The sequence below is a fragment of the Hyperolius riggenbachi genome, chromosome 7 (genome assembly GCF_040937935.1).
Source record: "Hyperolius riggenbachi isolate aHypRig1 chromosome 7, aHypRig1.pri, whole genome shotgun sequence".
NCBI lineage: Eukaryota > Metazoa > Chordata > Amphibia > Anura > Hyperoliidae > Hyperolius > Hyperolius riggenbachi.
The window spans coordinates 41,247,052-41,262,144 of record NC_090652.1 but is presented as its reverse complement, the minus strand read 5'-3'; the positions used below and the strand labels follow the sequence as shown (position 1 = coordinate 41,262,144).

The following is a 15,093-nucleotide window of genomic DNA, read 5'->3' as shown; positions in this document are numbered from 1 at the left end:
TTGCCTCACGCTTAAACTGCTCTATATCTGAGCAGTTGTGCCGAATTCTTAAAAACTGTCCCGTGGGGATCCCCCCGATCATGGACACCGGATGATGGCTCACAGTGTGGAGTAACGATTTACCTGCCATGGGCTTCCGAAAAGTTCTTGTTGTAAGCCTATTGTCCACCTTTACAATCTCGAGATCCAAGAAAGTAATTCTCTCTGGATCTGTTGCAAAGGTCAGGCGTATATTTCACCTATTGCAATTTAAGGCAGACACAAAATTCGTGAAGCCCTCCGCGGTACCCCTCCACACAACGAGCAGATCATCGATGTACCGCAACCAGAGGGACACACCCCCACGCAACAGCTCACTCGGATAGACATCCTGCTCTTCCCATACGCCAAGATGTAAACAGGCGTACGCCGGAGCACACGCCGCCCCCATGCTTGTTCCCCTCAGCTGGTGGTAATATTTTCCCTCAAACAAAAAGAAGTTGTTATGTAAAACAAAGGACATAAGATCCACTATATAGGAATTGTGTTCATCATGAAGGGGAAAAGTCTCAAACAGCATATACTCAAGGGCTTCCAGTCCAACAGTATGGGGGATGGAAGTATACAATCCCTCAACATCGATTGATGTTCTCACCCTGACTAGAATTTTGACCAGCAAATTCCAACCTAAGCTGCACCCTTCTCAGGAACATTGAGACATCCTTAAAAATGGTGAATTCATCTGTGCCCCCTGTAGGCGAGAAGGACAACCCCCTCTCCAAAAGCGAGAGATGGGCGTCAGTGAGGGCAACACTGGACAGGTTGATTACCGACTTGGATTGGACACCCCATCCACTCCTCCAGTCTTTCCACTCCTCAACTCCATCTTGGACTGAATCTCTGTCTGTTTTACAATTCTCTTTTCCTCTTCTCCTACTTTCCCACTTGTCCCCACATTTTTTCTTCCTTTTGTCTTACCACCAACACTTCCTCCTGAGTCCTTTCTTTCTCCTTGGGATTTTCCTCCCCAACCACCCCCTTCAGGATGCCTTTGGGACAAGAGAGGTGACATGGGAAAACTGTGGGGACAAGGTGACAAAGGGAAGCCGGGGGGGGGGGGGGGGGGCAAGAGGACACAGGGTGATAGGGGGACATTAATGACACAAGAGGAAGCTGGCGGAACAAGAGATGACACAGGGAAGCTGGGGTGACAAGAGGTGTCATGGGGGAAGCTGGGGGCACAAGAGGTGACAGGGGAAGCTAAGGAGCACGGGGGAAGCCGGGGGGGCAGGAGGTGACACGGGGAAGCCAAGGGCACAAGAAGCGACACTGGGGAACAAGAGTCAGTGACATGGGGAACAAGAGGTGACACAGAGGGGGAAAACGAGAGGGGACACAGAGGGGGAAAAGAACTGACACGGTGACAAAAGAGGCACAGCAGCAGAAGAGGTGACACAGAGGGGGACAATAGGCAGGGCCGGCCCGCCCTTGAGGCGGGGTGAAACTTTTGCCTCAGGCGGCACTTCTGGGGGGGGCGGCACCCGCCCGTCCGTGGGTGTAGGGGCCGCCCGAGCTGGAGGGGATAGCGGGCAGGAAGGGGGTATTGGGCCTAGTGGCGGGGAGGGGGGGTCAGACTCCACCCTCCCTCGCCTGGGTCCTCCGTCCTCCGCTTCCCTCCAGCTTTAAAAAGTTACGTCGCTGGCTGCAGCTATAAGAGGCAACGGGTGGGGATCACTCACCTCTTCCTCGTTCCAGCATGCGCTCCACTGACGTCACTTCCTGCGGCGTAGAGGGGAAAAAGTGACACGGGAACAGAGTTAAAACAGGCAGAGAAGAGACAGAGGTAACACAGGGTAAAAGAAGTGATACAGGACAAGCGGACAAAAGAGATAAGAGATTTTTGGTCCCTGTTGTCATGATAGCATCATGGAAGTAGCCAGGCTTGCTCTCCACGGATTAATCACGAGTAACCACGGTGGTTAGTTGTGGTTCAAATTAGCTCTAATTGCCGCAGCTGAGCGGCCAGATGCGGCGGGGTTAATTACCCAGAACGCCGCTCTCCGCCCAATGTTTCAACGAGGTGCAAGCATCTGAATGGACACTTTGCAAGCCTCGCTATGGAGCACTTCCTCCTTCTGGCTTGAAGGAGGAAGTGTTCCATAGCGAGGCTTGCAACGCTTCCATTCGGACGCTTACACCTCGTTGAAATGCTGGGCGGAGAGCAGCGTTCTGGGCAATTAACTCCGCTGCATCTAGCCGCTCAGCTGCGGCAATTAGAGCTATTTGGAATCATGAGTATCCACCATTATTATTCGTGGTTAAAGGACAACTGACGTGAGAGGTATATGGAGGCGGCCATATTTATTTCCATTTAAGCAATGCCAGTTGACAGGCCCGCCTGCTGATCCTCTGCCTCTAATACTATTAGCCATAGCCCCTGAACAAGCATGCAGCAGATCAGGTGTTTCTGACATTAATGTCAGATCTGACAAGACTAGCTGCATGCTTGTTTCTGGTGTTATTCAGATACTACTGCAGAGAAATAGACCAGCAGGGCTGCCAGGCAACTGGTATTGATTAAAAGGAAATAAATATAGCAGCCTCCGTATACCTCTTACTTCAGTTCCCCTTTAATCTATGGAGTGCAACCCTTCAAGTAGCTCTGCCAACATGTAATGGCTACGCACATTTCTCACTTTGTGGTGGTGGTGGGGGGGGGGGTCCAGGACTGACGATGTGTGAGGGGCCCCAAAATTTCTGACGGTGGCCCCGCTAAGGGGTGGGAATCTGGCTATATAGACTAAGGGGGGGGGAGGATCTGGCTATATACAATAAGGGGTGGGAACTGGCCATATACACTAAGGGGGGATGTGGCTATATACACTAATGGGTGGGATCTGGCTATATACACTAAGGGGGGGGGGTCTGGCTATATACACTAAGGGGGTGGGATTTGGCTATATACACTAAGGGGTGGGATATGCCTATATACACTAAGGGGTGGGATCTGGCTATATACATTAAGGGGGTGGAATCTGGCTATATAGACTAAGGGGGCGGGGATCTGGCTATATACACTAAGGGGTGGGATCTGGCTATATACACCAAGGGGTGAGGGATCTGGCTATATACACTAAGGGGTGGGATCTGGTTATATACACTAAGGGGTGAGGGATCTGGCTATATACACTAAGGGGTGGGATCTGGCTTTATACACCAAGGGGTGAGGGATCTGGCTATATACACTAAGGGGTGGGATCCGGCTATATACACCAAGGGGTGAGCAGGGCCGTGCAGAGGGTCCTTAAGTGGGGGGTGCTCAAATTTAAAAAAAGGGGCCTCGCCTTCCAAAAAAATGCACAGTAGAACCTACAAGTGATGGGAGACCTCCCACCCCCAGCCCCCTTGCCCTGCATTGGTCACTGGGGGTGCTGGGGGAGGGAGAGGTCAGTTTAGGTGCTGAGGGAGGTCAATATGGGTGCTGCTGGGGACAAGAAGGGTGCCATGGTTGCTAAGCATTAGTAGGGGCAAAACTACAGTAAGTGCTAAGGTGTAGTGGGTTCCCAGATGCAGTGGGTGGTAATATGCAAAGGTCCAGTGTTTTCTAAGTTTCAGTGAGTGCTGAGGTGACAAAGTACAGTCTGTGTTAAGCTGCAGTGGGTACCAACTACCAAGGTCCAGTTTGCATTGGGCGTTTATTTGTAGTGGGTGCTAAGCAGTACTGGGTGCTGAATGAGTAGCAGATGGTTATAAACAATAGTAGGTATCATGCAAGTGCTAATTGGTACAGGGAGCCATGTGAGTGCTGTACAGGTCAAGAGTGGGTACTGGGTGCATATAGGTGCAGTTGGCAGGACATGAGTAGTGAGTGCCATGTGTGGTCTGGATGTGTGCCATGGGAGAGCACTGAGTCTCATATGGGTTCAGACCAAGGGTGGGTATTGGGTGCTATTTGGGTGCTGGCCATGGATGGGTACTATGCATACCCATAGCATGTAGTGACTTGGGAACTTGGTGCAGTGTGAGTACTGTGCCATGTGGGTGTTGATAATGGGGGGTATAGGGTGTCATATGGGTCCTAGGTGCAAATACTGAGTGCCAAGTGGGTACTGGGAGTGAGTACATGGTGCCATATGGGTGATGGGTTCTGGCTAGTGGGCTATTTGCTGTCTATTTGTGGGTGCTAAATGCAGATGCTGGGTGCCATGTGGATTCAGGGTGCTGGCACAGGGTGTCATGTGGATTCTGGCTGTATAGGTGGGTATTAACTATCATGTAGGTGTTGATTGCAGGTACTCAGCCCCTTGTGAGTTCTGGGTGCAAGTACTGGATGTCATGTGAGTGTTTGGTGTGTGTGCTGGGCACCAAGCGGAGGCTTGATGCAGCTGGAACTACTGCAGATGAAACATGTGGGTGCTGGGTGCAGGTACTGGGTATCACATAGGTGTGAATACTTGGTACCATGCCTGCACTGGGTGCTATCTATGGGTGGTCATTGTGTGTCATGTGGGTTCTGAGTGTAGGTACTTCGGGTGCTAGTACTAGTTTTGTGGGTGCAGATAGTAGGTGCCATGTGGCGGTTGTGTGCAGGTTTGAGTAGTGGGTGCCATGTCGGGGCTGGGTGCAAGTACTGTGCCTTGTGGGTGTGAGTATTGGGTGACAGCTATAGGGTGAAGGGGTGCAGTTACAGGGTGTTATGTGGCTGTTTGATGCAAGTACTAAGTGCCATATGGAGGCTGGATGTGAGTATTGGGTGCAGTGTGTGTGTGTGTAGCTAGACAGAATTTCATGTGGGTGCTTAGTGCAAGTACTGGGTGTTTGCTATAGTGGGGGTTACTGGCTAAGTGTAATGTGGGTGCTAAATATTGGTGGGATTGCTGTGGGTGCAGGGGGTGAGAGGTCACTGAGGGAGCTGCTATGGATGGCATAGTTGCTGCTAGGGGAGGTAGGTCAGTGTGCGTGCTGGGGGAAGGGTAGGTCACTGTGGGTGCTTGGGGGGAGGTCCCTGTGGATCTTGGAGGAGGTAGAGGTCATTGTGGGTGCTGGAGGAAGGGAGGTCGCTGTGGGTGCTGGGAGAGGTCACTGTGGTTACTGGAGAAGTCATTGGGGATGCTGGGTGTTGGGAGAGGTCACTGTGGGTGCTGGGGGAGGAAAGATAGTTCAGTTTGGGTGCTGGGGAAAATGGCTATGGCTGCTGGGGGAGGAAGAGCTTAGTGTGGGTGCTGGGGTAGGCAGGATCACTGCAAGAGCTGGGGGAGAGAGGTCACTGTGGGTGCTGGGGGAAGGTCATAGTGGTTTGGCTATTAGGGAGACACCATCTTACTTGCTCCTACACAGCTGATAGAATAGCCAGACTAGGGTTCCTGTCTGGGCCACTTCATTTCAAATTGGCTGATGTGGGGGCGTTTCTTCTGGTGGGTGGGCATGGCTTAACACAGTCAGGCGGGGCTTATTTGCTCGGTTAGAGGGGCCTTTTTTTGAAGATTTTAAAAATGGGGGTGCCTGGGCAGCCAGAGCACCCCCCTCTGCACGTGCCTGGGGGTGAGGGATCTGGCTATATACACTAAGGCCCCTACACTGGCTAACCTGTACTGCGGCACCCATACATTGCAGCGGCAAGGGGGAGGGGATCTCAATGCTATATACTCTAAGGGGTGGTATCTGGCTATATACACTAAGGGGGGATGTGGCTATATACACTAAGGGGGGATGTGGCTATATACACTAAGGGGTGGGATCTGGTTATAAATACTAAAGGGGGGGGGATTTGGCTATATAGACTAAGGGGAGGGGGGAAGGATCTGGCTATATACAATAAGGGGGGGGAACTGGCTGTATACACTAAGGGGGGATCTGGCTATATACACTTAGGGGGGGGGGGTCTGGCTATATACACTAAGGGGTGGGATCTGGCTATATACACAAGGGGGGGATCTGGCTATATACACTAAGGGGGGGGGGGGATCTGGCTATATACACTAAGGCAGTGTTCCCCAACCCTGTCCTCAAGGCCCACCAACAGTGCAGGTTTTGTATAAATCCACAGAGGTAGTTAATCAGCTCTGCTGAGACACTTATTACCCCACCTGTATATGTGTGTGGTTTTCTGCAAAACATGCACTGTTGGTGGGCCTTGAGGACAGGGTTGGGGAACTCTGCACTAAGGGGTGGGATCTGGCTATATACACCAAGGGGTCAGGGATCTGGCTATATACACTAAGGGGTGGGATCTGGCTATATACACTAAGGGGTGGGATCTGGCTATATACACTAATGGGTGGCATCTGGCTATATACATTAAGGGGGTGGGATCTGGCTATATAGACTAAGGGGGCGGGGATCTGGCTATATACACTAAGGGGTGGGATCTGGCTATATACACTAATGGGTGGGATCTGGCTATATACATTAACCTCCTTGCCGGTTCAATTCCTCCGGCAAGGAGGCAGCGCAGGAGGTTTTTTTTAATTTATTTATTTTTTTAAATCATGTAGCGAGCCTAGGGCTTGCTACATGATAGCCGCTGAGCGGCGGCATCCCCCCACCTACTCCGATCGCCTTCGGCGATCAGAGTAAGCAGGAAATCCCGTTCAGAACGGGATTTCCTGCAGGGCTTCCCCGGTCGCCATGGCGACGGGGCGGGATGACGTCACCGACGTCATGGACATCGGGACGTCATAGGGAATCCCGATCTGCCCCTCAACGCTGCCTGGCACTGATTGGCCAGGCAGCGCAGGGGTCTGGGGCGGGGGGGAGCGACTCGGCGCGGCGGATTGCGGCGGATCGGCGGTGAGTGGCGGCGCTCGGAAGTTACAAGCAGCTAGCAAAGTGCTAGCTGCTTGTAACAAAAAAAAATTATGCAAATCGGCCCAGCGGGGCCTGAGAAATCCTCCTGCGCAGGTTACCCCGAACTGAGTTCGGGATAACCGGCAAGGAGGTTAAGGGGGTGGGATCTGGCTATATAGACTAAGGGGGCGGGGATCTGGCTATATACACTAAGGGGTGGGATCTGGCTATAGACACCAAGGGGTGAGGGATCTGGCTATATACACTAAGAGGTGGGATCTGGCTATATACACCAAGGGGTGAGGGATCTGGCTATATACACTAAGGGGTGGGATCTGGCTATATACACTAAGGGTTGGGATCTGGCTATATACACTAAGGGGTGGGATCTGTCTATATACACTAATGGGTGGGATCTGGCTATATACATTAACTACTTTGGCCTCCTGGATGTACTAGCTACGCCCAGGAGGCCATGTGCGCGTCCCACTTCCCATAATATTAATCTCAGTCACCCAGTGACCATCTGGGCAAAGTTTGAGAACCCTTGCCATTAACAGTGTAAGAATGGCTGCAGTCTATATTTTCCTAGTGGAATTTTGTTTTGGCTCCACCCACTTTTTGTAAACTTGACACACAGTCACTCAATGACCAAGTTTGTGAGCTCTGGGGTCCTTGGCATCAATAATTTGTAATTTACCAGCGAGAGGAAACACATTTGACTGGCTGTTTGTAGCTCCACCCCTTTTCTGAATTTGAACCCCAGTGACCCAATGACCAACTGTACCAGGTTTGAGGCTTGTGCCATTAACAGTGCAAGAATGGGAGCAATTTAAATATTCCCCTTGAAAATCAACAGGTGAATTTTGATTTTCTTTTTAGGCTCCACCCACTTTTCTGAATATTAATCCCAGTCACCCAGTGACCAAGTTTTAAGCTTTTGGGTTTCTGCCATCAAATTTGTGTGAATGGAAGCAGTTTATCCAGTAAAGTAATCTGATTGGATGTTTGTGGGTCCACCCCTTTAGTGGATTTGAACCCCAGCCACTTCATGACCGACTGTAGCCGGTTTGAGGCTTCTGCCATTATTAGTGTAAGAGTGGCAGCAGTTTAAATATTTCCCTTAAAAATCAATAGGTGAATTTTGATTGGCGGTTGTAGGTTCCACCCACTTTCTTGAATATTAATCCCAGTCATCCATTGACCAACTGTGTCACGTTTGAGAACCCTGCCAATAATGGCTGAAATCAATCTAACAAATCTAATTGGCTGTTTGTGGCTCCACCCCCTTTAGTGAATTTGGACCCCAGTCACCTACCAGGTAAGAGACCTCTGCCATTAACAGTGTAAGAATGGTAGCAATGTAAATATTCCTCTTGAAAATCAATAGGTGAAATTTGATTGGCTGTTGTTGGCTCCACCCACATTTCTGAATTTTAATCCCAGTCACCCAGTGGCCCACTGTGTCAAGTTTGGGAACCCTGACATTAACAGTGTAAGAATGGCTGCAGTTTATATTTTCCCCTGGAAAAAATGTAGTTGTTGGCCCCGCCCACTTTTTCTAACCTTGAGATACAGTCCCTCAATGACCAAGTTAACTGAACTTTGGGCATTTGGTATCAATAATTTGTATATTCCCATTAAAATTAAACAAATCTGATTGGCTGTTTGTGGCTCCGCCCCCTTTCCGAATTTGAACCCCCGTCACCCAGTGACTAACAGTACCAGGTTTGAAGCATCTGCTATTAACAGTGTAAGACTGGCAGCAATGTAAATATTCCCTTTGAAAATCAACAGGTGAATTTTAATTGGCAGTTGTAGGCTCCACCCACTCTCTTGAATATTCATCCCATTCACCCAGTGACCAACTGTGCAAAGTTTGAGAACCCTGCCAGTAACAGTGTAACAATGGCTGCAGTTTATATTTTCCTAGTGAACTTTATTTTTGCCTCCGCTCACTTTTTGTAACCTTGACATACAGTCACTCAATGACCAAGTTTGTGAGCTTTCAGGTTCCTGGCATCAAAAATGTGTGAATGGAAGCAGTTTATCCACCAAGAAAGGCTGTTTGTGGCCCCTTTAGTGAATTTGGACCCCAGTCACCCAATGACCAACTGTAGCAAGTTTGAAGCCTCTGCCATTAACAGTGTAAGAATGGCAGCAGTTTTAATATTCCCCTTGAAAATCAATAGGTGACTTTTGATTGGCTGTTGTAGGCTCCACCCACTTTCCTGAATATTAATCTCATTCCCCCAGTGACCAAGTGTGCCAAGTTTGAAAACCCTGCGATTAACAGTGTAAGAATGGCTGCAGTTTACATTTTTCCATTTAAAATGAATGTCTGATATTTCATTGGCTGTTTTATGCTCCGCCCACCTTCCCTGGATTTGTAGCCTCGGTCACCAAGTGACCAACTGTGCCAAGTGTGGGGACTCTGGCTTGATTACTGTGAGAATGGCAGCCTTTTACATTTTTTACATTCACTTGAATGGGTAGAATCTGATTGACTGTTTGTAGCTCCGCCCAGGTGTGCAGGGGGGGCGCGAGACCCCCAGAACATATCATCCAAGATAGTAAGGGATCTGCATACCAAGTTTCGTTCAAATCGGTCAAGGCGTTTTCGCGTGATCGCGGCACATACATACATGCACACACATATACACACACATACTGTACATACATCCAATTTTATATATATAGATGATATCTTCTGCAGCTCTTTACAGAGTACGTAGTCATGTCACTGACTGTTCTCAGTCAATTTAATCACCCTAATCTTGTGATCAGTAACCTTAGCTTGATAATGTTATCCCTTTTTCCATAATCCTATTATCAAATTCTTAGTCTCACCTTAAATTGCCAAAAAGCAGAGCTTTTAAAGGGGTTCTGTGGGGTTTCTGAGGAGAAAAACTGCCACTTACCTGGGGCTTCTATCAGCCCCCTGCAGCGGTAATGTCCCATGCCGTCCTGCTCCCATCCGCCGTTCCCCGCAGCCGGCACCGGGCTAATGCGCGCTACCGCGCCTCCGCTCGCGTCATCTGAGGCTTACTGCGCAGGCGCAGTACAACGGTTTCTTGTACTGCGCTTGTGCAGTAAGCTTCCGATGACGCAGGCGGAAGCGAGTGGGTGCGCGGCCACTGTAGCGCAGCCGCAGTTGGATCCCATGCCGCGCTAGACCCGGGCTGGCGGCGGAGAACGGCAGATGGGAGGAGGACGGTGTGGGACATTACCGCTGCATGGGGCTGATAGAAGCCCAAGGTAAGTGTCTGTTTTTCTCCTCCGCAACCCCCCACAGAACTCCTTTAATCTCTCCTAACCACTTTTTTTTTTTTTTGTAAATACCTAATACAGTACCCTGATCCATCAATATCTCTAACCTTCCTCCTTTTCCTATGTCCGATAACCCAATCGTGGCCATTCTGTTTTCATGAGGCGGCTGGAGGTACTGGGCCGTGGGTGGTAAAATGTACAAATCCGCCCCTGCCAACGCGCTGGTATTAAAGGATACCTTATTGGAAAATAAAATTAAAAATAGGGGGAGCAGGCATGTTTAGTGGGCTCTCCTCATGTCCACCACTCCCTCCATTAGTCAGTAGCGACCCCCTGAACATGTGTGGTCGCCCTTACTGCCTAGGCGCTGCCCGGGAAGAGTATCCTTGTATGCATTCACGCCGCCGGTAGGGAGCGCTATGCGCATGCGCACTACATAGTTGTGACATCACAACTACGTAGTGTGCCTGTGCAGAGCGCTCCTGACCACATGAATACTCTTCACAAGGTAGCACCTGCACAGTAGGCTGTGACCACCCCGACCTGAAAGTAAGTTTGGGGTGGTCGCTTTTTTATTTTATTTTCCACTAAGGTATCCTTAATCCTATCCACTAAGGTATCCTTAATCCCGTGGCGGGCACGGGGTGGGGTGGCTCAGTGGGTGGGCCTGGGGGGGAGGGGGGGCCCGCCTGATGATGTGTGAGGGGCCCCAAAATTTCTGATGGCGGCCCTGCTCAAGGTGACTGGAAAGTGTAATGGTTAAGGGCTCTGCCTCTGACACAGGAGACCTGGGTTCGAGTCTCGGCCCTGCCTGTTCAGTAAGCCTGCACCTATTCAGTAGGAGATCTTGGGCAAGTCTCCCTAACACTGCTACTGCCTATAAAGTGTGTCCTAGTGGCTGCAGCTCTGGCGCTTTGAGTCCGCCAGGAGAAAAGCGTGATATAAATGTTCGTTGTTTGTTTGCTCAAGGGACAATGTCCTCACACATTTTTGACACAGCTCAATGTAATTGATGGGACTGAATCAGGAGAGGTGCGGTTCATCAAGTAGAACCCATTATTCCAATTCTCTGTCCACCCTAAACACTGGCATGGATATGGCCCTTGACTGGAGTTCTGGAGTTCGACACCACACCTTGCCTTACTGTGATATTGCTGCTATTCTAGGATGCCTGGCAAAACCATCTTTGAATTAGCTGCCGGGGTTTTCTACTGTTCCATGTACTGACCAATGACATAGCCTTTTGCTGAAGAACCACATTGGTCTGTACACAGACCAATGTTTGCCTGGCAGTGCAGAGACAATTGAATTAGGGAATTCATTAGAAATTGCCTGAGTTTTCTGTTTCACAGTTCTTAAGATTGGTGAGTTTGGCAATTGCATAGGGCCCAAGCAGATACAGCCTGAAACAGTTGCTGTCTGTAGGTTGATTACTATGGGTCTGGAAAATTAAAGGCAATAGGCACAGTGCACACTTGCATCTCCCTATACATGTCTGGCTTTCTAAGGACGTAGAAATGTTCATACTCAAAAGTGAAGCATCAAATTAGATCTTTTTTTTCTCACGTAAAGCTGAACAAATTACAAATATATATTTAGGTATGACTATGTGATATGGTTTGTAGCCTGCTTGAACTGTATAAATATTATTACATTATGACTTTTTTTTTTTTCTTAGAAAATTTGGACATTTACATTGAAGATGAAACATTAATAGATATAACAAATAATATAATCTATATTTCTTCTTTTAGAAAGAATTGCTGTAAATGAAGGAACAGAAAATAGCTTGGCTTTCCCAAACATTACATCACCTCAGATTGCATCGAAAGAGGAAAATGATACTTCAATACCCATTAAAAAGCCTAAACTAGAAAAAAACGACCTAAAATTGAACACAGCAAAGGAGGGCGCATCTAAAAGTCAACCAACTGCCAGAGAACCAACACTAGGGAAGCCTTGGCCTAAAATGAAACTGAAAGAAGTCACACCAGAAGCTATTCGTAGTATGTTAGAAGACAGCGAAAACATTCCACAAAAATATGCCACTCTTTTATTTAACTATTTTGTACCACTTAAGACTATTCAAAAATGGTCAAAGGATACTAATTTTGATGGATATAACGTTGAACATGCCATTCCACGAAACTTGGTTAAAAATATAATGGCAGAGGTCCGAAAAGAATTTCCTGTTTTGGACAAAAAAACAAAGAAAAAAATTAAAGTTTCAATTAATCGCCGAATTAAAAATCCATCAAAAACTAGTTATCGAAATCCGATTTAATTCTTTGAAAATATGTCCTTATCTATATGGGCAGCATGGTGGCATAGTATATAGCACTTGCAGCGCTGAGTCCCTGGATTAAATACCAGCCAGGGCATTATCTACACAGAGTTTGTATATTCTCCCCTTGTCAGCGTGAGTTTCCTTTGGCCACTCAGTTCCCTCCTTATTCATCTCAAAAAACATACAGAAAAGTTAATTGGCTTCCCCCTAAATTGACTCTAGAATATGACGGGCATATAACTATGCTAGGATAAGATTGTGAGCCCCTATGAGGGACAGTCAGTGACATGACTATGTACTCTGTAAAACTTTGCAGAAGATGTCAGTGCTATATAAATACTAATATTAATAATCATACCTTATTATTTGCTACAAATGGCATATTGTAGATTTTCATGTTATTTTCCATGAATGAAAGTGGTTGAAAGCAAGATCTTATCTATACTTCAGGGAATTAGGGATATATGTTAAAGTAGCTTTGGATAGGATGAGGTTTGATTAGCATATCGTAGCCACCAAAATGCTTACCGTAAGTACAAATTATTAAATGCTGAATTTACAGTATATAACTGTTCAGTTGCATAGCATGTGTGTTGATTTCAGTTGTGTTGGTTAGTCAAAAGATTCTTTAACTTCATCCTTGCATTTCTAATTTTTTTTTGTGTGGTGGTGTATTCTATTCAATAAATCTTGGTGAAACAAATAAATGTGTTTTCTATTTATTGTTTTTTACCATTTCTTTTATCAGAGAGTTTTCAGCTGTAATATTCATAAGTTTTTGAGTAGCATGTTCCAGTCATAGCTACTGAAACCATTGATTTTACCTGTATAGGTTTGATTGAGGCAATGCAATGAAGTCTAATTTCTGTATTGGAATGATGGAAATTGCTAATACCAATTTGTTTGAATAATGGAAATAGCAAATACCATTACCAAAAAGCTGTTTAAAAAAAAACAGATGCCCTCATTCTATTGACTTTGGCCCATATGCAATTCACTTTTTTTCCTGTTTTCTCTTAGGTGATATTTTCACAACTTGTAAATAAAATGTTTTTAAAACCACCAGTAAGCAAGAAAATATTTATAATAATTTTGCTGCTTTTTCAACTTCTTTTTGGTACTTTTTTTTTAATTGCAGAGTAAAATTTATTTTAAATACAAGTTGAAAAATTATCTCTTAGGAGAAAACTCAGGAGAAAAATTAAATTGCAAATGGGCCATTGGCCCATATGCAATTAACTTCTTCTCCTGACTTTTCTCCTAGGTGATATTTTAAAATCTGTCAATAAAACGACTTTTAAACCACTAGCAAGCAAGCAAATGCTCAAAATAATTTTGATCGTACTTTTTCACCAACGTTTTGGTACTTTTCCAATTGCAAAGTGCTGCAAGGTTATTCTAAATCAAAGATTATAAATTGTCTCCTAGGAGAAAACTCATGAGAAAAAGTTATTGAATATGGTGCCCCCCCCATCATGGACTATGTATGCTGGTATAGCTCAGGGTGTGGAGCCCCACGCAGTCCAGGCTCTGAATTCTGGCTATACCAACCTGCATGGGTGACAAGGGGTGTATACGTCCCAGATGTTGTAGTCCTCCGATGTATCTGGTACTGGAAGGCTATCAGTCCATAAAATGCAGCCAACCAACCTGAGGAAACATCTGTCAAGAGCGCCTTGCTGCTACCAGATGAAAACAGCACATTTTCCTGTGGAACAAAGAAGTGTAAGACCTGCTGCCACATTTTATGCACTGATAGACTGCCAGTACCAGATAGTCTCTACTGCAAAATGATGCAACTGAGTAATTTCCATAGTGTCTGCTTACAGGGCCGGGCCGAGGCCAAGGCGAGAGAGGCTCCAGCCTCAGGGTGCAATGTAGGAGGATGGCGCAAAACTCACTCATGTATCATTCCCCTATTGTGTTTGAAGCAGAGAGAAATAAGAAAAGGGGATACATGGCAGTGACTGCAAGCCAGATAACTAGAGATTAAGGTGTTGGGGGTGGGGGGGGGGGGGGTTAGGGGCCCTGGGGCACCTCTTAGTCTAATAGCAATCAGTGTGTGATGGCTGGGGTGGGAGGGATGGAGGGGCGTCTTAGTGTAATAGCAATCAGTGTGTGACGGCTGGGGTGGGAGGGATGGAGGGGCGTCTTAGTCTAATAGCAATCAGGGTGTGATGGATGGGGTGGGAGGGATGGAGGGGCGCACTTTTGTGTCTTAGCCTTAGGTGCTAGAGGACCTTGTCCTGGCTCTGTCTGCTTAGTTTCCCTAATATGCAGAATCTTATTAGGGCATTTCATGCACATGATTGCATATACAACATGCAATGATGCACATGTATATACATCTGGGACGTGGTAGTCCTCAACTACCAAACCGCTCATCTTCTGTCCAGCGCCACCAGGGTTTCTGTGTATGAAAAATATCCACAAGGCAATACTAGACAGCTGTCTAGGGCCTGGAGAGAGTTTAGGGTTCTGGTGGATGCTAGACCTCTCTTACGAAAAAAAAAGCCAGGTGGCCATTAGCAGTGGGCAAAAACTGCTATCTTGCCTAGGGCTACATTTCCTGAGGCTGAACACTAGGGTTGCAGCCACTGCAGTGCCCCAGATGCTCTGGCCTTCAGTAGTGTGCTCAGATACCCCTTTTCAAAATCCGGGTTGACCCGGATACCCAGATATCCAATCCGGGTCGGATATCCGTTTTCAAAATTTTCCAATCCAAATCTGAATCGGATATCCGACCCTAGTATCCGGGATATCCGGGCAAA

General features: G+C 47.2%; 1 protein-coding gene across 1 annotated transcript in view; it reads left to right on the top strand.

The window, feature by feature from the left end:
• LOC137524283 (uncharacterized) overlaps positions 1–13,012 on the top strand; it is a 44,613-nt gene extending 31,601 nt beyond the window's left edge. Inside the window, exon 4 of the mRNA XM_068243961.1 lies at positions 11,790–13,012. Within this exon, the coding sequence (XP_068100062.1) occupies positions 11,790–12,319 (530 nt within the window). The 3' untranslated portion in view covers positions 12,320–13,012. The remainder of the gene's footprint in view (positions 1–11,789) is intronic.
• Positions 13,013–15,093: the final 2,081 nt, after the last annotated feature.